General features: G+C 49.3%; 1 protein-coding gene across 2 annotated transcripts; it reads left to right on the top strand.

Moving 5' to 3' along the window:
* The first annotated feature begins 433 nt into the window (after positions 1 to 433).
* Positions 434 to 24,624, top strand: LOC149859530 (cytochrome P450 2H2-like). Of its 2 annotated transcripts, XM_090057866.1 has the most exons (9): positions 434 to 632; positions 3,232 to 3,394; positions 8,605 to 8,754; positions 10,138 to 10,298; positions 12,056 to 12,232; positions 17,341 to 17,482; positions 18,216 to 18,403; positions 19,915 to 20,056; positions 23,634 to 24,624. In XM_090057866.1, the coding sequence occupies exons 3-9, from the start codon at positions 8,679 to 8,681 to the stop codon at positions 23,813 to 23,815; spliced, it is 1,068 nt and encodes a 355-aa protein (XP_089913992.1). In that variant the 5' UTR covers positions 434 to 632; positions 3,232 to 3,394; positions 8,605 to 8,678; the 3' UTR covers positions 23,816 to 24,624. The 2 variants fall into 2 exon arrangements, with proteins under 2 accessions (XP_089913992.1, XP_089913991.1); XM_090057865.1 differs by lacking the exons at positions 434 to 632; positions 3,232 to 3,394; positions 8,605 to 8,754.
* The last annotated feature ends 259 nt before the right edge of the window (positions 24,625 to 24,883 follow it).

The raw sequence follows: 24,883 nt of genomic DNA on the forward strand, positions 1-24,883 counted from the left end.
GGAGTTGACACATAATAGAAGTTATGTCTATAAGAGATGCTATGCTGCCGTAGCTATGAGCTATGGCGACATAGCTTATCGCTATGTCAACAAAGCACTGGTGGGCACGAACCGTGATGCCAACCCTACTGAGCAGTAGCAAAGACCTACTGTGCAGTGGCTTGTTGCTGCTGTGCAGTAGGGTCGCAAATAACTCATATGCCTCCAGGACTGAGCAGTAACAGTGATTACTGTGCAGTAACAACTCTCACTAAAAGGTTCAGAGTTCATTCCCACTTTGGTAATGCTAAACAAACTCAGATAGTGAAAAGTTAATTTTCACTGACACAGGAGAACCCAGACCTGCTATTGGATAAATTGCTGGCATCCACCTTGACACTGTGCAGTATATAAGCATTCCAATGTGCTCATTAATTCCATTCTAGAATCTGAAGTAAGTGCTATACTTTGCAATGGATGCTCAGGGAGCAACAACTGTTCTCCTAGCGCTGTGTATTTTCTGCTTTCTCTTCTTCACAAACTGGAGAAAGAGGTCTGGAAATGGGAAGCTGCCACCTGGACCGGTTTCTTTTCCCATCATAGGGAATGTACTGCAGCTGAAAACCAAGGATTTGTCCAGAACCCTCCGCAAGGTATGGCTGCTTCCTCCTTCCTACGTATTTTGTTGCAGGGAATGAAAAGCATAGTTTCATAGTTTCTAGGGTCGGAAGGGACCTGAGTAGATCATCTAGTCCGACCCCCTGCAATAGCAGGAAAGAATACTGGGGTCAAATGACCCCAGCAAGATGTTCATCTAACCTCCTCTTAAACACCCCCAGGGTAGGAGCCTGCACCACTTCTCTTGGAAGCTGGTTCCAGACCCTAGCCGCCCTAACTGTGAAGTAGCGCCTCCTGGTATCTAACCTAAACCTACCCTCTGCCAGCTTGTGACCGTTATTCCTGGTCACTCCTGGCTGTGCTCGGGGAAACAGTGACTTCCCCAATGCCTGCTGATCCCCCCTGACTAGTTTATAACAGGCCACAAGATCCCCCCTCAGCCTTCTCTTTTGGAGGCTGAACAGGTTCAGGTCCCGCAGCCTGTCCTCATAGGGCTTTCCCTGCTGTCCCCTGATCATGCGAGTGGCCCTCCTCTGGACCCTCTCCATGCTGTCGACATCCCTCTTGAAGTATGGCACCCAGAACTAGACGCAATACTCCAGCTGTGGCCTGACCAGTGCCACATAGAAGGGGAGGATCACCTCCTTGGACCTGCTCGAGATGCATCTGTGGATGCATGCCAAGGTGCGGTTGGCCTTCCTGACTGCCTCCCCACACTGCCGGCCCATGTTCATCTTGGAGTCAATGATGACCCCCAGATCCCTTTCTGCCTCCGTGCTGATAAGAGGGGAGTTCCCCAACCTGTAGGTATGGTGCCGGTTGTTCCTCGCGAGGTGCATCACCTTGCACTTGTCTGTGTTGAAGCCCATCCTATTCTCATCCGCCCACCCTTGTAACCTGTCTAGGTCTGATTGTAGCCTGTTGCATCCTTCCAATGTGCCCACTTCCCCTCACATCTTAGTGTCATCAGCAAATTTGAACAGGGTGCTTTTTACCCCCTCGTCCAAATCGCTGATGAAGATGTTGAACAGTGCGGGCCCGAGGACCGAGCCCTGCGGAACCCCACTGCCCACGTCCTTCCAGGTTGAGAAGGACCCATCCACTACCACCCTCTGGGTGCGGCCCTCCAGCCAGTTGGCGACCCATTTGACTGTGTGGGTGTCTACACCACGGCTCCCCAGCTTCTTAATGAGAACGGGGTGAGAGACAGTGTCAAAAGCCTTCCGGAAGTCCAGAAAGATTATATCCACTGCTACCCCTGCATCTAACGATCTGGTGATCTGATCGTAAAAGGCCACCAGGTTGGTCTGACAGGACCTGCCACTGATGAACCCATGTTGGTTGCCGCTAAGCATGCCGTCCCCTGCTGGCCCCTCCTGGATGTGTGCCAGCATAATTTTCTCGAACAGCTTGCCTAGGATCGAGGTGAGACTAACCGGCCTATAGTTTCCCGGGTCCTCCTTCCTGCCTTTTTTGAAGATGGGGACCACGTTGGACCTTTTCCAGTCCTCCGGTACCTCACCAGAGCACCATGAGTGCTCATAAAGTTGTGCCAGGGGACTTGCAATGACCTCAGCCAGTTCCTTTAGAACTTTAGGGTGGAGATCATCCAGGCCGGCTGACTTGAATACGTCCAACCCCTCCAGGAGCTCCCTAACTAAATCCTCGCTAACCCGTGGCCCAGGTGTGCCTCCCCCAGGGCCCAAGGGGGGCCCAGCAGGGAGGTGGCTGTTCTGGTCCCTACTTAGGAAGACGGAGGCAAAGAAATCGTTAAACATGTTAGATTTGCCGTCTGGTGTGATGACTAAGTTTCCCGTGGTGTCCTGCAAGGGCCCCACATTACCCGGGACCTTCTTTTTACCCCCTACATATTTAAAAAAGGACTTCTTATTGTCCTTAATCTGGGAAGCTAGCCCCAGTTCCAGAACATTCAAGCAGAATGTTTTCAGCTTGCTTCACAGTCTAATATTAGTCTCAGGTGCTGGGGTGCTATATTCCTGGTCCTGCCCCTGAGTGGTGTCTGCTCTTCATCAAGTTAACATAGGCTTCTTACACATACACCATGATCCAGAGGATTGACGGTCGCTTACTATGCCCAGAAAAAACTGTTAAGGTCAAGAAATCTCTCTGTTTTCATGCATTGAACCTAGTACATTGGAGATGCAGGCTGGGTTGGAAATTGTATTTATTTATTTATTATTTCTTTCTTAGATTTATATGCCACCCTTCCCATAAATGTTCAGTTTACAATAGAAGACAAAATAGTAAAGAAATGAAATAACATATTAAAAGAAGATGCAACAAAGTAAACTCCCCACCTCTCCAACCCTGCCCTCAAAAGTCAAAAGCAATCTACCTTGCCCACCCCATCCCGCTCTCTTCCCTCTGACCAAGGAGTGTCTCCATCTACACAATCCAACCTCACTTCCCAACCCACATTCACTTACGGCATAAAAGAAAGCAATAAAAAGCAGCAGTGCTTCAACACAGCCTTACTGCCACTGCCCTGGGAGGTAGTGTGTGGAGAGGTAGTTCATGTAATGCTGAAGAGGGGTGCCTTCATCAGCATTTTTTTAAATGGCTGTGATCCTCCCCACCCCTGAAGCTGACCCCAGCCACGTTGTGTTTTCACAGCTGAGTGAGACATACGGTCCAGTGTTCACAGTGCACTTTGGATCTGAGCATGTCGTGGCCCTGCATGGATATGAGGCCGTGAAGGAGGCACTGATTGATCGTGCAGATGAGTTTGCTGCCAGAGGACACATGCCCATTGGTGACAAAATTAACAAAGGATTAGGTACTTTTTCAGCATTGGAGCGCCTGGTGGGGATGTTCTGTCTTTGGAGAGCAGGGGGATGAGGAGACGTTGGGAGAGACGGTCTTTGCCCCGAAGATATTACAGCATGAGGGGTAGATCTAACTAAAGACTTTGGTGCCTACAAGTTAAGTGCTGCAATACCTAACTCTCAGATGCGGGGACAGGGGCAGAGACACGGGCAGGGGCAGGGGCAGGGGCAGAGACACGGGCAGGGGAAGGACTGTCCCCCCAGAGTGGGGCTTACTATGTGGCTGGGCTGGCATGGCTGGAGGCTTTACATGGTCACGGCAGTCAGTAATGGTGTGCAGCTCCAGGCAGTGTCCTCAGATGGCAGGGTGCAGTGGGCAGGCTCCTGGCTGCTCCCCCGACCCCTCCCCAGGGGAGGAGTTGGTGTTCCTGGCAGCCAGCAGTGTCATGGCTGGCTGTGCCTTGTGGCAGGGGCTGGGGCTGCAGAGCTGGTATAGCAGGTGCTGAACTGGGCTCCCCAAGCTTCTGGTGGAGGGTGTAGCCAGGGAGCTTGGTAGGATGGGCTGCTGGATGTCTGAAGGGCCCTTCCCCAGTGATATGTCACCAGGGGTGCCAGGCTGGGGTGGGGGCTCAGGCAGGCCACCCATCCTGCTATAAACATGGGGCACAAGTATGTCCATCAGTTGCTGCAGGAAGGGCAAGGATGGGCACTCCCCAACTGATGACTGTGGTGTGTGACGTCAAAATTGGTCAAAACAGTATTGAAATGAAACGGTCGGCAAAATTTCACACAGCCCTACTCCACAGCACTTGTGAGCTCAGGGCAGGCTGCTTGTTGTGGACTGTGAACAGGTGGAACTGTCCCTAGCAGCCAGAAGCTGCCTGCAGCTGGGCTTGGGGCCTGGCAGGACCCTGCAGCAGCTTGGAGCAACTTGCAGCCCTGGACGACATGGGCCCAAGAGCCACAAGGCAGTGTGGTGATAGGCAGCAGTGCTGGAATGCAGGCAGGCTAGGACAGCTCGCCTGTGGCCTGCTCAGGGGGCCACAGGGGCCTCAGGCTGAGGCATAGGTCTGTGCAAAGTGGCTAGTATTCATTTCAGATTCGGCTGATTTGGGGGACAGAGATTCAATTCGGTGATTCAAATTGCTGTCCTGAATTGAATCTTCACATCAGATGGGCCCCATCCTCTGCCTGCTCTCCCATCTGAGAGAACAGGTAGGGGATGGGGGCTTGTGGCAGAGCTCCCCATGCAGCATAGGGCAGTGAGGGGCAGTGGGGATTGCCCCTCCCCCCCACCTGGCAGGAGCTGGTGAGTGGTAGTTTTTTTTTTTTTAAAGCCAGGAGCTGTGGCCGGGCGGGGCATCCATGGGCAGGGCTGGGAGAGCAGGCAGGGGTCAAGGGCACTCAGGGGGGCTGGAGGAGCAGGCAGGGGATGGGGCCTGGTGGGGGTCCCCCATGATCCCCTCCCCCTGCTTCAGCCCCCTCTCCCCCACCCCCTACTTACTAGCATGGAGTCTGGATCCAGCTCCCTGAAGCAGCAAGCAGGGACTGCCTCAATCTCCAAAGCTCTCCAAATCTTTTCCAAATCAATTCAGAGAGCTTCGAATCAATTCAGACCTTTTTATTGGTCTCCTGATTCAATTTGGATTTGGAGATTCAGCCACCAAATCGGGGTGAATCTCCTCCAAATTGAATCAGAACCCGAAGTTTTGCACATCCCTACTGAGGTAGGGGCTTCCATAGAAGCATTTCAGCCCTGGGGCAGGAGAGGCTCCCAGCCTGGAGCCCTGGGGCTAGCCTCAGCCCAGCCCCCTGGTGGAAGTGCTGACATAGGAGCAAACTTGCTTCTGGGTTGTCTATATGTATGTAACTGCTCAGTAACTAATCATGAGTAAACTTGCTAGCAGCATTTCCCGGTAGCAAATTTACTTGTGATTAAGCATTTTTACTGTGCAGTAAGCATGCACATGTGTAGACGTGTGTGCTGAGCAGTAAACTATGCTACTGCTCAGTTAAGCGTCTTATGTAGATGTGTCCACAGAATGTTGGATTTCTTAAAATAGATTTAAAAACCCAAACAATTAGCAGGGAGCTGTGTTGATGAGTATGTCTACATCAGGTTGGGTTTGAATCTGGTGATTAAGGCACTCTCCTGGCAGGGGACTGGCATGGTTTTCAATCCCTTCAGCCTGTATCCTTATGTCCCCTGTCCTGGCTGAGTGCTTGAGACTACTGTATGAAACAGGGGGCACCACCAGCCTCCTCTTACACCTGCATTTTAATAACTAAACACATGGGATGGTCGAGGCCCCTGGCAACACTACACTTTCGATGTGATTAACCACTAATCGTGTCTTTAGTAGCAACCTGGCCACACATTCATGCAGTTAATAGAGTGAAAAAACAGGGAATAAGCTACAAAATTATTACACAACATATGTATAATAACTTTGTGGCTGGTTCCTATTTCATCTTAAATTGAACATGTAGCTGGTGCACTTCGAGGGCTAGAAATGGTGATTAGCTGATTGGAGATGCTTCCAGCCTCAGAGCACCCTGGAGTCTTGAAGTCAGCTGACCGATATGCCCAGTCATGGGTGTAAGGGGCAGCCAGCTCCCTACTTTCTGTGCAGGGAGAGCCCAGGATCATGATTCTGGGCTCCCCCTGCACTGATCCCCGATTCCACAATCATTCCATTTGCCATGCATGTTTAGCATAGCAGGTGTGCAACTGTTGGGAGTGTGGATCAGATCCCATCACATATTTAACTGAACTTCCATCAGTAGCTTAAGAGTGTGTTAGGCAACATAAGAGCAGATCCAAGGGATTGGGTCCTCTAAGGGCTTCAACATAGCTGTGCCTAGTTTTTGGATACAGACTGCACTGAAGCAGGAGCTGGGCACCAACAGCTTAATCTTGGACAATTCTAAACTTACACAGAAGCAAGTGCATATTGAAATGGAGGGTAAAACAGTGAGATATCTGGTGGGCTGGGTCCTTCCCAGGTCAGGCAGCAGCTGAGCAGTAGTTTTCAGGATAGGATCCACCTAAGTCCTGCTTTATATACAGCCCAAATTTAGCAAGTAAAATGCCAACACTATCATGTAATTCTTCAGCTTATACTGCACTGTTTCAGTATTGAATAATATCCTTTAGAGGCATGTAGGTTTACAAATTAGTCTACTTTCATCTCTATGAGTAGAGAGATGTAGATAGCCATGTTAGAAGTCAGGCAGATAGCAGGGCAGGGTGGCACTTTAGGCCCTAATATACTCTCATTTAATGACATGGTGGATGGCAGGTGGAGTGATTTTGGGAGGGGGTATCAGATCCCAGTAGTACCATTACTATTTGCCAGTGCAGAGGGAGCCTTGGCTGTTTCTACCATGGCTAGTTGAAAGCTGGATGCCCACATGCATGGCTGACAATCAGCTGATGTTCCACCCTGCTGGACTGTCTTTTGTCCTGTTCGAGACCTGGGGCTGTCTGGAGAATGGGACCAGGAATCAGCTGATTTTTGGCTGCAACCCTGGACAGTCCCAAGTTTGGTTAACCTGGGGTTGTATGGGCAGATAATCAGGTGATTTTTGGTTCTGGATACCCTGGGTTCGAGACCCAAGGCTCTCAGGGCCAAAGCCACCAATCAGCTGATTGTCAAAACCCTGCACTAGGCAATGCTGGATGAGCTGCCCAGTACTGGGGGAGCAGAGGCTTCTTCCCCTACCTGGGACTTTAAATACATCTTAGGCATAGGCAGAAATGCAGCTCCCAGCTGTAACTCATGATGCTTCGCAGGAAGCGCTGTGAGTTACAGCAATCCCCACAACCCAACAGGTGTTTCTGTTGGATCCCAGGGGCTGGGGGATTCAGCTTCAATTTGGAGCTTCTGCGAGTCTCAATGGGAGGAGGGGAAGGGAGAAGAGGGATTTTGGTCTGGAGTTTTTTCAGTCAACACTGGAGGGTGGGGTGGGTGGACTGAAATCCCGCCCCCCCACTCTGAAGATAGCACTGGGAGAAGGGCTAGGAAGGGTGGGGTGCATGATGCTATGCCCTCCGTCCATGGTGGCCTTGGGTTTCCCTCCCGGGGACCCCTTGCTGCTCTGAAATTCCTTCTTTTGTATCCTTTCTCCCCCTCTGATGACTCATCATCTTTGGGCATCGTTGATTGGTATCCTTGTGCTCATCATACTGTCCATGTTCTGTGCTGTCAGCATACAGGCTTCTCTCGCTTTATACTATACATGCATTCCTGGAAAATGACACATAACTTGAATTCACATAAAGGGAACCAATGTAACAAATAGGGATACAGTCCAACACCTCGACTGTACTGACCCCCTCAACTGCACTGACATAGCACCATGCTGCTCCTGGGGCAGCTGCAGCTGCAGCTCCAAAAGCATGGGCACCAACTGCCCTGAGTGGCAGCTGTAGGCACTGGTGTCAGGCGGCTTCATGGTTCACAGCTCATGGGGTGCCACACTGACAGAGCAGGACTGGGCCAGGCTGCAGGGTGCAGCAACCCAGCCAAGGCACCACCACCCAGCTCAGCCCCCTCTCCTCCCCCCGATAAGTTTTTCTTCCTCTGCCTATGGCATCACTCCCACAATACACTGCACAAATCAGCTTCCACCACACTGATCACATAAGAGTGAATTTACCTCGCATATAACCAATTTTTTTGGTATAAAAAGGCTCATTGCAAAGGAGTGAATTCATACATACAGAACCTGTATAAAGCAAGGGAAACCTGTATTCCTTTGTTTCACAAACACATTACATACACACATCCTAATTTGGTTGTTTCTGATGTACTCCTAATTTGGTCTGTTCCCCAAAACCGGAAATCCCAAGGGCTCTGCAACTGGGCACTGCGACGTGGCAAATGCAGGGAGTTCCTTCTCATGTTACAGAACACTGTGTTACATGTCTTCAATTTCCCAGCCTGTGTGTCTGCTTGCTGCTTGCCTGTCAGACACAGTGGGCTTTGAAGGAAACTTTGTTACAAACAGGCTTTTTGAAATCACTTTACCTTGCTGTTTCTCTGGACCATTATTCTAATATATGTAAGCCAATTCCCAAAAGCAAGCCTCTAAATATAATTTTCTAGCCATCAATAGGGTTCTGCCACAGGCTTTTGTGTATTTTTGGAATTACTTTCTGCCTTTTCATTTCCAGCCCTGTGTCCCAAGCTGTTTCCTCCTCTTATTCATTCTCCAGGGATTATTTTTAGCAACGGGGAGTGATGGAAGCAGCTCCGTCGATTTGCTCTCACCACCCTGAGGAATTTTGGGATGGGAAAAAGAAGCATTGAGATACGGATCCAGGAAGAAGCCCAGTATCTGGTGAAGAAGCTCAGCAGCACCCAGAGTTGGTATCCTTTTTATTAGTTATAAATTAAGGTTTAGAGGATACTAAGGTTGCAAAGTCCAGGGCAAGCAATCAGAAGTTGGGACTAGCTAGAATTAGCATGTTCTGTGTCACCTTAATTTGGAATGTGTGCATTATGATGCAGTCATCATGTGCCCAGTCCTGATCCAGTCATGTGGGAGGAAGGGGCTGTGGGCTGGCCCCAATCCAGGTGTGCAGGGGGAAAAGGTATGGCCCAGCCTCACAGGGAGAAGAGGATGTGGCCCAGCCGTATGGAGGGAAGGGGGGATGACCTGGCTCCAATCTGGCTGTGTGGGAGAAGGTGGCAAAGCCTGGCCCCGGTCTTACGCTTGGGGCTTGGGAATTTGGCAGCAGGGGGGATAGATGTATTAATTACTACTGTTTCCATGCTGCAAAATTTCCTGATCTGTGGGGAGCCCTGCAGACCAGATGCCATGGTGCTGTGAACCAGATTTAGATCTTGGGCCAGAAGCTGAGCACCCCTGGGTTAGACAAACACCTGGAATAGTTTAGACAGGAATGATCCTGCCTTGAGTAGGTGGCTTGCCTAGATGACTTCTGGAGATCCCTTCCAGACCTATTTTATATGATTTATATAATTAGCTGATTATTCAATGTTTGGACCTTCGTTATTGACTAGATAAAATCCAAATTCTGCAGAGAATTCTTAAATTTCCTGATGCACCACCCAGCTCAGCCCCCTCATTTTCTATAAAATGCTTATTACTTTACTCTAATTATTTTTAAACAAACATTGAGGAATTGATTTTAGTTTATGTTAATGAAACAGGCTGATGCTACCCCTATTTCACATACAGAAAAGCAGGAAAATCAAAGTTTAAATTGCTAATTACTTTGGGGTGCTCCATTGGAGAAGCCAAGGACCTGATTTTTCAGACTACTCAGCATTTTGTTGTATTTCCTATGTTCAGCGAAGAATTCCCCTTCACCCCAATTGCAGGTGTGAGCATGCAGCACTTCTGCAAGTCAGGCTGCAGGTGTCTCAAGTTGACTCACCAGAAAAGACTAACAGAGTGGCCACTTGTAACAGTTGCTTTATGTGACTTGCCTGTATCACACAGGAACTCTATGACAGAGGTAGGCTCCAGTGTCCAGTGCAACACTTAATTGCTGTAGCCAATAGAGAATCCTCCCTCTCCATACAGTTTCCTGCCTCATTCACCAGGCAATTTCCAGCACCAGCAACTAAAGAAGCAGAAGTCCCGGTCAACAGTCACATCAATTCTTTCATATTCCTTTCAGAATTTCTGCCAAGTATTATTAGGTTGGGTCTAGAAAGCCCCACAGGAATAAAGTGAAGTTTATCAGTTTTAATCTTGTGCAAAATTCCCAATCTTCCAGAAATGCCCTTTGACCCCACCTTCCTGCTGAGCTGTGCTGTGTCCAACATCATCTGCTCCATCGTCTTTGGGAAGCATCATGACTATGAAGACAGGAAGTTTCTAACTTTGATGGGTTTGATCAATAACATTGCCCATGGTATGAACTCCCACTGGGGACAGGTACAGTCAGAAATCTACCTTTGACCCTTCTCTTATGAGTGATAGTCACTCACGTGTAGTAGACCAAACATAAGGCCCACATAACTGCCTCCGTTTTTCTACCTGAAAGCTTGCAAAGAATTTTTCCAACTATTTTAGTTGGTCTAATTAAATATATCAGATTTACCCAAAGAACCTTGCCTGCCTACAACTTGTTTCAGCATTTGAGACCAAATTTCAGTGTCATCTCGGCCTCTGCTGGCCTGCTGCCATTCATTACGGCAAACATATTGTACTGTTTCTGAGTCATGGTTTCATTGGCTATACTGAGATCCATGAAATATCCATTTCCCCAGCTCCACATCATGACAGGAGAGATGAAAACCAACAAACAAGCTTAAGATTATGCGGATGGACTTTCAGTTACACTGAACACACCTTATTTTGATCCACAAACCTCAGGTTTTTTACTTGACAGGAGAGAGGGGGAAGGAGTTGTTTTGTGTATATTCCCATTGACTATGTACTCAAGAAAAAGGAAGCAGCAGAAAAAGGAACCGAGGGTTTGAATAGATGCCACATTTCAAGCATTTCAAACACCTCTGAAGTGCTTCAAAGGGCAAGCCATACAGACATACATATGCTTTGAAGTGCTCTAAAAAGAGCTGCAGCATTCTAACACAATACCTGTTGGAGCACCAGCCCCTGCCTGCTGCACTTGGAAACATTGCAAACATTACATCTGGCTGCAGACTCAGATGAAATAGCTTTCTTATAGAGGTATGAGCTCCAAAATAGCTCAGTTTCCTTAGAGCCACAATTTCCAGTCCTGAGGTCCACTCCACAGTAAGGACTCTGGAACACACACAGGTAATTGAAATGGATATAATATGACTTTGTGTGAGATCCTCTGAAAATGTGCAAATGCACACACAGGATCCTACAGACAGAAGACAGGCAACAGACCTGAAACCACTTGGTGATACCAGTCCTCTCTCCCTTCCTCCAGTATCAAAGTGACGCAAACTGGGCCATCTGGTTTACATGTTCTTCCATGTCTATCACCACATAACAAATTACCGCACTTAGTTTAGGAGCTAGTTCCTCACCTCCAGGCTCTGCCCCAAGCAGTCCTCACTCAATCTCACCACTCAGTGGAATGGGGTGGGCCTCGAGGAGTGCCTATCCATGTGCTCGGGGGTGGGGAGGGGCCATTTTAATCAGTGTGGTTCCCTGACAGCCGTTCTAGTTAAAACATTTAATGAGTTTTAGATAAAATGCCCCCACGGCCATTTTAAAAAGTGGGTGCTTAATATGCATTATGGTGAGGCGATGCTGGAGTGTTTTAATTAGAATGCAGAGCAGACTAGATTAATTGAGTCTGCTCCGAAGCGTTCTGATTAGAAAGTGAACCAGAATGTCTATAGGCAGTGTAAGTCCCTGACGAGTCCCTCCGTTTAGTTATCAAACTAAAGGCCTGAGTTAGAACCCATTGAAGGCAGTAAAAAGGACCCCATCCCATTTGCTGGCAACTGATCAAAGTCTAAATACAGAAGCGTCCCAAAGTAATAGCAGGTTTTACCTTCAAATCCCAGACTCGTCACCATGCATAAAGATGCACACATCTCAGTACAGCTGAAATATCAGAGCCCCAAACAACTCCCTTGTAATCTCACTGTAGTGGAAGGGAATGGGTATTTCATTCTTGGCCGTGCCCTGCTCCCTATGATCAAGGAGATATTCTGTAACAAAGATGTTATTCCTTTCATTTCTTCTAGCTGTACCAATTGTTCCCATCTCTCATGGATGTCTTACCTGGCCCTCACAAGAAGATATTCAAAAATGTCGATGAGCTGAAAGAATTCATCTCAGAAGAGGTGAAGAAACATCAAGACTCTCTAGATCCCAGCTCCCCTCAGGATATTATTGACTGCTTCCTCACCAAGATGGAACAGGTAACTGGGCAGCATAAAAAACCCAAATGCTCATTTTAAGGACTTGCAGTGAGTACATTACTTTGCCAGGTAATGTGAAAACATTGGGCTGAAGTCACATCTGACACAGGTCAACTTACATTAATTCCATGGGTTGACTTTAGCGGAATACAAATTCACAATGACTGTTATTACAAAAGCAAGTGCTCGGGTGTGAAGCCTGAGGTAAACATTTCAGCCGCCTGTTTTCTGTTCTTCTTTTAGTTCTCCAGTGCTGCCATTAAAAAAAAAAAGCACTGAAGCATTTTAGTCTAGCTACTTCTTTTCTTGGATTGGACAATACCGTAAGAGAGAGTCCTGCAACCACATGGACTCCTTCCACCACTGATATTAATCACTTTATTTGCAATTAATGATTGCAACTACTTATATTGATTATAGTAATTAAGAAGTACTGTCTGCAACACAGTCTGAAGAAGACTATTTCCCAGTAATAACCCCAGTAATACTGTTGCTCCCTGATGCATTACTGGAGAGGATTAATATGATTAATACTGCAGAACTGGGTAGAACTGGCTGGTTTGGAGCCTGTGAATAAGAGCAACATATATAAAAGCTCAGTTAGGCTCCGGAGCGGTGAGAGACATGCGGGTGAAGCCCGCTGCGCCCCCGCTCCCCCGAAGCCCCCCAGACACCCCCTCAGCAGCCGCAGAGTCCCCTGCCGACCCCCCCACCCCCGGAGGAAAGCGGGCTTGTGGTGGGAAGGGGTTAACTCCTCGCTCCCTGGGAGGAGGCCGCTGCCTGGTGCCGGGCCGGGTCAAGCCCCCGCCCAGGCCCCTACTTGGCCCAGCCCCCCAGGGAGCCCCACGACCGGAGCTGCGCGAACAGGCTGCATAAACAGGCGCTCGAGTTAGCGCAGAGTTCGTGCAGGAGAGGGTGCGGGAGGGCACGAGACCCTGCCTGTGACCCCCACAGAGTAGTCAGCCCCAGCCATAGCCAGCCTACCAGAGGCATGACACGGATGGGCACGTGCAGCACCCCGAGGGTCCCCTCGGGCTCTGTGGCCCCCCCATCAGGCACCTCAGAGACAGCCACCCAGATGGAGCCCATGGTTCCGGGCTCCATGCAGACGGAGCCCCTGGCTCTTCGCTGCGGGGGCTGCCTGTCCCTTTTTCAGGCTCTGGAGCCTGGGAGCATGGCCACCTCCCCTTGCGGGGTCTGCTCCCTACTGGGGTCTCTGGCGTGCCAGCTGGAGGAGCTCCAGGCCACAGTCCAGAGACTGTGTGCCATCAGGGACTGCAATCAGGAGATAGACTCCTACTGCCAGGGCCTTCTCCCCCGGGAGCCGCAGGGTAGAGCACCGTCTCCCTCCATGACTAAGGAGGACTCTGGGACCTCCTGCTCTGCCCAGTCAGGGGCATGGACCAAGGTGGTCAGGGCCCTAAGGCCCGCTGCACCAAGGCCCCTCCCTTGCCGGAGCTTAGCAACAGGTTCACACCTCTTGCAGCCCCAGCAGAGCCTGCTCAGTTGCCAGCTCCCGCAGGCAACCCAGGCTCAACCACAGCTACTGGCCCCGCTCTCCCCAAGTCAAAGTGAAAGGTGTTTGTTGTGGGAGACTCCATCCTGCGGGGCACTGAGGGGGCAATCTGCCACCCCGACCCCTTAGCCCGGGAAGTCTGCTGCTTCCCAGTGGCCTGCATCCGAGACATTGCAGAGAGGATCCCACAGCTCCTCCGGCCCACAGACCACTACCCCATGCTCCTTATTCACGTGGGCACCAATGACATGGCTCGGAGCACCCCCAGCCAGGTCATGAGGTGCTACAGGGATTTGGGAGCAGGGCTTAGAGGTCTGGGAGCTCAGGTGGTGTTTTCGTCAATCCTCCCAGTCTCGGGCTATGGGCTGAGGAGGGAGAGGAGGATCCACGCAGTGAACCAAAGACTGCGGAGCTGGTGTCATTGGGAAGGCTTTGGCTTCCATGACCACAGCCCACTCTTTGGCGAGAGAGGCAGCCAGCTGCTGGGAAAAGATGGGGAGGAGGCTCTTCTCAGCCAGGCTGGCTGACCTGCTCCACTGGGCTTTAAACTAAGCCCGCTGGGGGATGGGGGAACGACTGCCACTGCTGGCCCGCTGAGCAACCCTTGCAAAGCCAGCAGACCAAGGCACTTAAGGGAGCCCACCCTTGCCCCAGCCCTGGCACAATCTGTGGGCAAGGCAAGAGCCCCCAAGGGCACACTTGCCTGCCTGTACACTAATGCCAGGAGCCTGGGCAACAAGCAGGACGAGCTCGTCCTCCTGCTCAGTGCAAAGAATTATGACATAATTTGGATAATGGAGACCTGGTGGGACTCCACCCATGACTGGACCACGGGTATAGAGGGCTATACCCTGTACAGGAGGGATCGTGTTGACAAAAGGGGCGGGGGTGTAGCTCTCTATGTGAAGGAAAGCTACATGTCCCTGCAAGCTGATGTTGGCAACTGGCATGGACAGCTAGAGACCCTCTGGGTAAAAATTGGTGGGGAATACGGCACAGGGGACACAACGGTGGGAGTCTACTACAGACCTCCCACTCAAAGTCCTGAGCTTGACCAGGAGTTCGCCCGGGAACTGACTGAGGCCGCTTGTTCCAGGACCTTGGTTGTCATGGGTGACTTCAATTACCCGGACATCTCGTGGGAAGATCACTCAGCTAAATCTGAGCGGGCGCAAAGCTTTCTCTCGTGTGTGGATGACCTCTACCTGACTCAAGAAGTCTATGGGCCAACGAGAGGCAAAGCGCTGCTTGACCTGGTACTGGCTACAGGGGACGACCTAATCGGCGACCTAGTGATCGATGGGAAGCTGGGTAACAGTAACCACGAGTCGATCACCTTCACCATCTGCCGTAAAGCTGGCAAGTCAGTCAGCCAGACGGAAGTCCTTGACTTCAAAAAAGCCAACTTTGACAAGCTCAAGAGGCTTGTCGGTCAGGCCCTCAGGGACCATGACCCCAGGGAGATGGGAGTTCAAGAAGAGTGGTTGCTTCTCAAGGAAGCAATCCTCAATGCACAAGCTAAATCTATTCCAACACGGAGGAAAGGCAGCAAGAAGGCACAGCAGCCCCCCTGGCTCTCCAGAGACCTAGCGGACCTCCTGCAGCTAAAAAGGAAAGCCTACAAAGGATGGAGGATGGGATTCACCTCCAAGGAGGATTATTCTGCGCTGGTCCGGTCCTGCAGGGACCAAACCAGGAAAGCCAAGGCTGCAACTGAACTCCAACTAGCTTCAAGCATCAAGGACAACAAAAAGTCCTTTTTCAGATATGTGGGGAGCCGGAGGAAAAGCAAGGGCAATGTTGGACCCCTGCTAAACCAGATGGGGCAACTGACAACTGAAGCCAACCTATTAAATAGGTACTTTGCGTCAGTCTTTCATCAGTCCCATGGGACGCCCGTGCCTGCTATGGGACAGGGAGATCCAGGTGATGGGGTTCCCCTACCCTCCATCAATGCTGACCTCGTGAAGGAACACCTTGAGAAGCTGGATACCTTCAAGTTAGCCGGCCCTGACAATCTGCACCCCAGGGTACTCAAGGAGCTGGCGAGCGTCATAGCCCAGCCCCTGGCACGGATCTTTGAAAACTCCTGGCGCTCTCGTGTAGTGCCCGAAGACTGGAAGAAGGCCAATGTGGTGCCGATCTTCAAGAAAGGGAGGAGAGTGGATCCAGCTAACTACAGGCCCATTAGCCTGACTTCTATCCTGGGGAAGATCTTAGAAAAGTTTATTAAGGAGGCCATCCTTGAGGGACTGGCCCAGGCTAACATCCTAAGGGATAGCCAGCATGGGTTTGTTGCAGGTAGGTCTTGTTTGACCAATCTCATTTCCTTCTATGACCAGGTGACCTATCACCTGGACAAGGGAGAAGAGATTGATGTCATATATCTTGATTTCAAAAAAGCCTTTGATCTGGTATCCCATGATCACCTCTTGGCCAAACTGGCCAGTTGTGGCCTTGGCTCCACCACGATCTGCTGGCTGGGAAACTGGCTCCCTGGTCGGACCCAGAGGGTTGTAATTGATGGCAGTCACTCATCGTGGTGCCCTGAGACCAGTGGGGTCCCTCAAGGCTCTGTCCTGGGACCCATCCTGTTCAACATCTTCATTAATGATGTGGACATTGGAGTCAGGAGAGGACTGGCCAAGTTTGCCGATGACACCAAACTTTGGGGCAAAGCATCCACACCAGAAGATAGGCGGGTGATCCAGGCTGACCTGGACAAGCTCAGCAAATGGGCAGACGAGAACCTCATGGTGTTTAACACCGAAAAATGCAAGGTTCTCCACCTTGGGAGGAAAAACTTGCAGCTTCCTTATAGGCTCGGCAGTGCTACGTTGGATAGCACTACAGAAGAAGGAGACTTGGGGGTCATCATTGACTACAAGATGAACATGAGCCTGCAATGCGATGCTGCGGCTAGTAAAGCGACCAAAATGCTGGCGTGCATCCATAGATGCTTCTCGAGCAAATCCCGGGACGTCATTCTCCCCTTGTACTCAGCCTTGGTGAGGCTGCAGCCGGAGTACTGTGTCCAGTTTTGGGCTCCACAATTCAAAAAGGATGTGGAGAAGCTTGAGAGAGTCTAGAGGAGAGCCATGCGCATGATCAGAGGTCAGGAAAACAGATCTTACGATGACAGGCTGAGAGCCATGGGACTCTTTAGCCTGGAAAAGCGTAGGCTCAGGGGTGATCTGATGGTCACCTATAAGTTTATCAGGGGTGACCACCAGGATCTGGGGGAATGTTTGTTCACCAGAGCGCCCCAAGGGATGACGAGGTCGAACGGTCACAAACTCCTGCAAGACCGTTTCAGACTGGACATAAGGAAGAATTTCTTTCCTGTCCGAGCCCCCAAGGTCTGGAACAGTCTGCCAGCGGAGGTGGTTCAAGCACCTACATTGAACACCTTCAAGAGTAAATTGGATGTTTATCTTGCTGGGATCCTATGACCCCAGCTGACTTCCTGCCCTTTGGGCAGGGGGCTGGACTCAATGATCTCCCAAGGCCCCTTCCAGCCCTAATGTCTACGAAATCTATGAAATCTCTGAAATCTATATTAGCTTGTCAGATAATCATGCCATTTCTCTAGGAGAAACACAATGGCGAGTCTGAATTCCACCTGGAGAACCTGATAACCACAACATTTGACTTGTTCATTGCGGGAACAGAGACAACTAGCACTACACTGAGATATGGACTCCTGATACTCCTGAAATACCCAGAGATACAAGGTACAATGGATATGCACCCCTCCAGCCACTCCCCTTGCTGTGCTCTGGCCCAGCACTACTGCCCCCTTCAGCCACTGCTCCATCCAGTCCATTCTGCCATCTCCATATTGTTTTGTTCCACCAAGCAGACACAGCCCTAAGGCATCTTGGTCCTTTCCTCCGCTCCTCAGAAGTGGTCGCAGTGCATTGGCAGCAGCACTACCAGCCCCAACAGCCTCAACAACAGTCTCCCTTTTGTACTCACAGCCCAGAAATACACAGGGGGGCTGCTCTGACCGTTCTGAAAACTTGGTCCGTGGCATGCCTGTGACTGTCACAGATCACCCCAGAGCAGTCTTAATGGAGAGTTTCTGGGTTTGGAACATAGAAGCTGGTGGATGGGGCATGCTCAAACTCATCCTGGCTGCAGCATGCTGCTACTGACCTGCGGACAAGCCCTTAGCTACTGGCTCTACCTAGAGGTTTTAGGACATGGCTCCCTCCATTTTAAGTCAGTACTATGTTCACTTCCACCATGTTTGTGGCCTAACCAATTTTGAATAATATCACCACATAGTAATTATATGATTTACATTTGGCAATAGCCATGGTTCAGTTTGGATGACACAAATCAGTGAGTTTGGCAGTATTCCTCATAACCACGATTTTAGAAATAATACAGCAGAGATTTGCACAAAATTGGAGAAGGCCTGTTCTTTTCTGTTTGTCTTAAAATTCCTTTGTTTCATGGCAGAGAAAGTTCAGAAGGAGATTGACCTTGTGATTGGCCGAACACAAAGTGCCTGCATGGCGAATCGAAGCCAGATGCCCTACACAGATGCTGTGGTACATGAGATCCAACGGTTTATCGCCTTCGTCCCTCTAGCGCTTCCCCACATCGTGAGCCGAGACACCCCGTTCAGACAATACGTCATCCCTAAGGTCAGCCCCCAATGTCTCTGTCTTTGGGCAAAATGAATTGCAAAACAAATTTGCAATTAAAGTCCTCTTCATTCCATTAGATGTTAATTTATGAAGTAGCAATTAAAAACAAACACTTCTACACATTCCAGCCTGCTCTCTAGTGATGTAGTCAGCTTCATCCATGCTGAAAATCTCCCTCTCTTTAGGTTATAGGCTGATAGCATTGCTGCAGACTGCACTTCCCCATGGATCAGGCTGGTGGTATCTTTTAACCCAGGGGTCCCTGTGCGAAATGAAGATGGGAGGCGGCAGCCCCTTTAACGGGGCAGAAGGGTAGCTTATATTAGCCAGGCATTCCAGTCTCCATTTTTCAGTTATTTGGCTTGAAAAATTGAAGTTAGAAATTTATTTCAATAAGATTTTGATTGATCTGCTGCACAGGCAGGTTGCGATTGGTTACACAATATATGTCAGGTCAAATATTGAAAATTATGCAAATCTTCACAGCTAGGACTACTATACTGGGCTGGGGCTGGCAGTACAAGTGTCTGGTGGGCTATTTGTAATGTCTTAGATGATATCATACATGGCATACTAATGAAATTTGTAGGTGATAACATAACAACAAGAAACCACCAACTACATGCTAATAGAGAACTCATACATGGAGCTGTAGAGGGATTAAAAATGTGAGTAGCAAAGTGTGGAATGATACAGCCAGTGTATCTGGGATGATAAAATCCCAATACACTTAGGAAGAGAGGAAACCCGACATTTCCAGCAGAGAGAAATGCCTAGATTGATTTTTTGGCTCTATACAGGGGCAGGTCTGGTGGGGATATTGGTGGCAGTGCCCCATCCCGTCTGGCTGTGCAGTGCATGCTCTGGAATGTCAGCACAACTCCTGCTGGAGCACCACACATGTCGTGAGCTCCGAGCTCACCAGTTGATTGGTGCACCTGTTTTCACACAGCTCCAAAACAGAGGTGGTGCCCATCCCCTGGACTCCAGAACTGTGGGAAAGCCAGGGTCCAGCCAGAGCCTGCACTGACCAGCTGGTGAGCTTGGCTCTCAACGCACATACAGAGGTCTGGCTGGAGCTGAGCTGACATGCCGGTGAGCTCAGGGAGCTCAAACAACTCACTGCACATTCAATGTCACTGAACTCACGTTATTCAATTTCACTGAATAACAGATGAGAAGGGACATCATCATGTACAACTATATGCAAGGAGGTAAACACCAAAAAGTAAGAGGACTCATGTGGAATGACACTGGCCTCTAAACAAGGAGCACTGGAGTGGGATGGCCTAAAAAGAAAACTGTGAGGCTAGGTATGAAAGACAACTGCCCTAACAGTAAGCATTGTTAGGGGACCGACAAGTCTTACCCAGCAAGCGGCAGATGGATGCTACAGAGATGCAAGGAGCTATGCTGTAAGGCACATCCCTGTTTTTGGAAGAAAACTGGAGGGTGTCATTCAACCAACCCATCCTTTGATCCTCTCTTTTCTGCACCTCTTCATTCAGGGCACCACTATTTATCCCATTCTGAGCTCTGTCCTTCATGACAGCAAAGAATTCCCAGATCCTGAACAATTTAACCCAGAACATTTCTTGAATGAAAATGGCACCTTTAGGAACAGCAACTTCTTCATGCCCTTCTCTGCAGGTAAGAGAAGCCATCTTTATTTCAGGTCCCAGCTTCAGCTGTCTCCACCCTCTTCCTTGGCACTCAAGCTCCTCTCACCTTTCCTTTTCAGTGCAGCAACTGGGGAACTCTGGCTGTTCTCTCTAACTTGTTCCAACTTCTCCAAAACTCCCTGGCAGCTCCAGCTTTGGCCCTGCCCCAGGCACTGGGAGCTCCAAGCCCTGCTGGGTGGGGGGGCAGGCTGGAGAGCCTGGCCCCACTCCCTGCCGTGGGCACTGCACCCAGCCACTCTGCACAGGCCTGCAGGGCTGGAGCTGCTGCCTGGGGGTGCGGGGCTCCCCCCCCCCCCACACACATCTGGCCATGCACTACTCCCCCTCCCCCTAAATGCTAGGGCAACCCAGCAACAGGCTGCTGCAGCAAGGGGGTGGGGTATGAACACAGCCAGGGAAGAAAGGCAGGGGGCAGCACCATGTGCTTCCTGCCACTGATCCAGGGGCACGTGCCCCCCAGGAAGAGCCTGGCACAAGCCCCCCCCCCAGCCCACAGCCCTCCCAGGGGGCTCATAGCAGCAAGAGCCGCACCCCACACCCCAAACCCACTGACAGCTCTCCTCGCTTTGCTCCCTGCTGCAGCCCTGGGAGTAGCCAATGGGCTGCGCTGCACCCTTCCCTCCACCCCTTCCCTAGTTCCAGCTTTACTCCCTCCTTCACTGCCAATTTTTCCCCAGTTCAAACTGGTTTTTTTTTCCTTTTCTTCCTTTTATCCTAATTTCATCCCAGTTTTTATGTTTCAAGGATAAACCCTGAAAAATCCCCAGATTAAAAAAAAAATATTAAAGCTGAGAATGAGGAACACTAGCTATAGCATACAAAAGCATACAGGTAACACTAGTAGTGAAGACTTTACAAGGTTCTAACGAACAGAACAAACTCTCTAGGGGCCTTAGGTACACATCCAGGTTGCTAGCAATGCTGCATACTACCCTTCCCCACAGATAAGGCTGATGGTTGTCTCCTCCCAACTCAAACAAAGTCTGCTAGCCTTTTCAGAGTCCAGTTTATGCTCTGCGTCCTGCCATAATTTGTTATGATCAATACCAACAACAGCAGAACCTTTCAAGTAGGACATTTCACAGCCCAGTGCCTCTCCAAGGACAGAATACAGCAATTCTCCTGCTCCCACTCCAGGTCAGCTATCCTGGCTGGAGTTAACAATCTTCTACCAATTCCCATGCGTTCTCCTGAACCTCCATCCCTTGAACAGTCCTCCTACCATCTTCACCTCCTGGCTGTTTTCATGGTTTCACTCCCCAGACCCTCTCACCTGCAAGGTCCCTCTCTCATGGGAACTTCCTTACAGGCAAAGATATTTAACATGCCTTCTCTAAGGTGGTCATTGTCCTTATGCAAAGCCCCAACAGTGCTCTCCTTAAATTCTACCTATAGCACATCCCTTCATGTCTCTCTGGATCAGCAACTCTCCCCTAGCACTTTCCTGGTGTTACACTGTCCCCTCCAGATAGCTCCTAACTGCTCCCTGCCAGCTTCAACCTGCTTCCTTCTACACATCTCAAATCACTCTGTGACACTCCCCCAGACCTTTTAAATGATTGGCTTCTTTCTTCTCTATGTATCTGTTCTTCTACACCTCTGCCCCACCTTGCATCCACCACACTGCTGTACCTCCTGTCCTGCAGGCTAGGTCATCATCTGTCTGTGACCAGGTCCTGCTCTTTGCTCAGCATGATTCCTCCCTGCTGCTCCTTGAGTTTCCCTATTAAGCCTCACTCACTTTTCTCGCAAAAGCCTGATCACTATCAGTCCTAAATGTCCCTCACACCCTGACAGAGCCCTAAAACTCAATTCAGATCCATGTGTGCAAACTAGCCATGTGTGCAAGTCAGAATTGACTCAGATATATACACGTACACCATTGTGAAATTGCTGAGTGAAAGGAGAATTCAGCCCTTCCTGTCTCATTTCATTACATATTCATGAATTTAGGGATTCTGGTTTTCTCTTTTTTAAAACAGCAAATTCTTTGATAAAAAATCCCAAATTCTCTTACTTAAAAAATCGAAAATCCACATTTTTCCATGGTAAAAATGAAACATCATTCTATATATAGGTATCAGTTGAACACAATGTTTTATTGCTAGATTTACAATTTTAACACAATTTAGAAGTCTACTAGTCCCTCAATCATTATAATAAAATAAATTCCAAATACCTTTATATTTTGGCATTTGATTTTGGTTTTTTTATCATGGAAAATCAGAGCTTCCCCTGGCTCCTTCGCTCATCAGGACATGGGTCCAGCTGCAGCTGCCCACCCACCTCCAGCTACTTTGTGGTAGTGCCCTGCTCCTGCCCCTCACTCCTAAGCCACAGCAACCCCAGCCCTGCTGGTGCCCCTCACTCCCAACTCGCTGCTCCCCACACCCCAGTGTATGAACAAGAGGGTGAGTATGTGAGGAAAGAGGGGTGTGAGCACAGATGATGCACTGGAGAGGGCACACATAACAGGGCAGAGGAGTGGGGGGGCACAAGCAATAGGGGCCATGTGCCCCCCAGATTTCTGCACCTACAGTGGGGTGCAGGGCTGCAGCCTGGCCATATCAGATGCCAACAGGAGCTGCTGCTATGGCACAGTGCATGGGATCTGGTACAGGAGGGAGCACTGTGTCACAGTGGTCACCAAAGTGAGGCACCCCCTCCCTACTCAACAGTAGTAAGGGCCACAACTCCACGCTGCCACCACCTCTGTGCTTCACCTTGGTGGCCATGGCAGTATGCCACTCCCTCCTGCACCAGGTCCTGCCCACTAGGCCTCAGGTGGCTCCTGCCCAGAGCTGGTCTGGCTAGGCTGCAGCCCTGAACCCTGTGCCCTGCTGTGGGTGCAGAAATCTGGGGAGGCACATGCCCCCTTGGGCACCCCCACCATGCATCTCCTATGCCCTGTGATCCCACCCCTCTGTACCCCGACCCTTGACCTGGAGGGAGCTATGGGTGTTGCTCTCCACCACTGCTTGGCTGCCACATGCATGTGTGCACGCACACACATGCACATGGTGCCCCTTGCATCCTGCTCCCTCCCTGCCATTCTACCCAGTTCATCATCAAGACTTTACTTCCCACTGCCATGGAGTGGATGGCTGGGGAAGTTCAGAAGCTCTCAGTCAAGTCACAGTCCATCTTGCTAAGTACTGTCTAGTAAAGGGCCCACACTGATTTGCTGAGCTAGTTCCTCACAAATGATCTTTGAATGGCTTCTTCAGTCTCCCTAGCCCTTGTACAGAGTCCTCCTTCCTTCAGCCCTGAATTACTCTGGCCATCTAACTTTGACTTAGAGATTTTGCTGTTCAGTTTTAACAATAGAGTAAAATATTTTAATGCAGAGGTACAGCAGGGCTCTGTGTTCAGGGTACTCATGACTCATGGGACAACATGGTGTCTTGATGTACCAGTTGTGGTGGTGACTATTTTTGTCCTCTTCCCCTGGGAAAAAAACTGTAAGTGGGGCTGCTATTTATACGTTGCGAAGAAAAAACAGCAGCATCTGTGCACTGCCTTAATTTCTCTATTTCCTCTTCCAGGGAAACGGATCTGCCTGGGAGAGGGCCTGGCTCGCATGGAGATATTTTTAGTTTTGGTCACCATTTTGCAAAACTTTACCTTGAAACCGGTCATTGATCCCAAGGAAATTGACATTAGCCCACAAATAAGTGGCTTCAGTAATATACCCAAACCTTACCAGCTCTGTGCTGTCCCTAGGTAAGGAGTATGGCGGAAACCTCCTGTGTTTTACTTCTGGGCATTTGTTCAGCTGTACATAAGGCTGATCGCAGTGTGAGAAGCAATAATAGAAATATGCCTCCCTGCCTAAGCCCACTGGAACAAAGAGTGACAGTCTTTTCAAGGACAAGCTAAGAACTAGGACGTGTAGGAGAGAAAGCTGGATCTCAAAACCCTCTTTAATATAAACAGTGAAACTCACGTGTAACACTGTCACCTACATAAATCGTTTCGTGATAGTGTTGGGATGATGTTGTAGCTATGGTCCAGGAAAAATGCGAGAAGCAAGGATTTTTGTGGGAGATATCTTTTGTACAATTGGTCCATTAAGATATATCATCTACAAAAATCCTAAAATCTTTGTTAGCTTAGTGGCATATACACAATGATTAATTTCTACAAGGTTCCAGCTTTGTCTCTTAGCCAGAAGTATGTCCATCTCACCAGGCATAATAAAATATAAGAGCTTGTTTTAATGCTTATAACCTGTGTAGGACACATTATGTTTAATATTTAATATGTTCTATATAGTTGGCATTTTAAATACATATATACCTATATATATATATATATACACACACACAAGATATATCTGTATATATACAAATATATATCAAAATCTACATACACACACAAGTATGCACACACTTGTATACCCATATACTAAAATGTATCATGTACATATTTTATGATGGAATTATATAGGATCTCCTTCAGTAAATGGAGTCAATTTTTTTTCCTATGGGGGAGAAAAAAGAGCATAGATCATAGTAATAGTTAAAATGTATTAAATAAGTGACATTATGAAATCTGAAGCCTTAGAATTATTTCCCTTACTGCTTCACAAAAAGGTTACAAGAAAATACTGCCTATATAAACAAGGCAGTATGGCTGCTGGAGGGCAGGCAATAACATTGCTTGGCCTGAGGGCTGCTGAGTTTCATCTGGAGGTAAGCGAGGAGTTGCAGGGGATGGTAGGAGGATCCTGGTCCCGGTCCCGGTCCCGATCCCAGTCCCAGTCGCGACTAGAAACAACACCCTGCCGGGAGTG

The sequence above is a fragment of the Crocodylus siamensis genome, chromosome 7, assembly GCF_052110815.1.
Source record: "Crocodylus siamensis isolate JL-2025a chromosome 7, ASM5211081v1, whole genome shotgun sequence".
NCBI classification, from domain to species: Eukaryota; Metazoa; Chordata; order Crocodylia; family Crocodylidae; genus Crocodylus; species Crocodylus siamensis.

Excerpts from the sequence above, each read along its gene's own strand:
- LOC149859530 (XM_090057866.1), top strand. The coding sequence starts at position 8,679 with ATGGGAAAAAGAAGCATTGAGATACGGATCCAGGAAGAAGCCCAGTAT. Across the intron at positions 8,755-10,137 it reads GAAGCTCAGCAGCACCCAGA|AAATGCCCTTTGACCCCACC; the intron begins GTTGGTATCCTT and ends CCAATCTTCCAG. Across the intron at positions 12,233-17,340 it reads TCCTCACCAAGATGGAACAG|GAGAAACACAATGGCGAGTC; the intron begins GTAACTGGGCAG and ends CCATTTCTCTAG.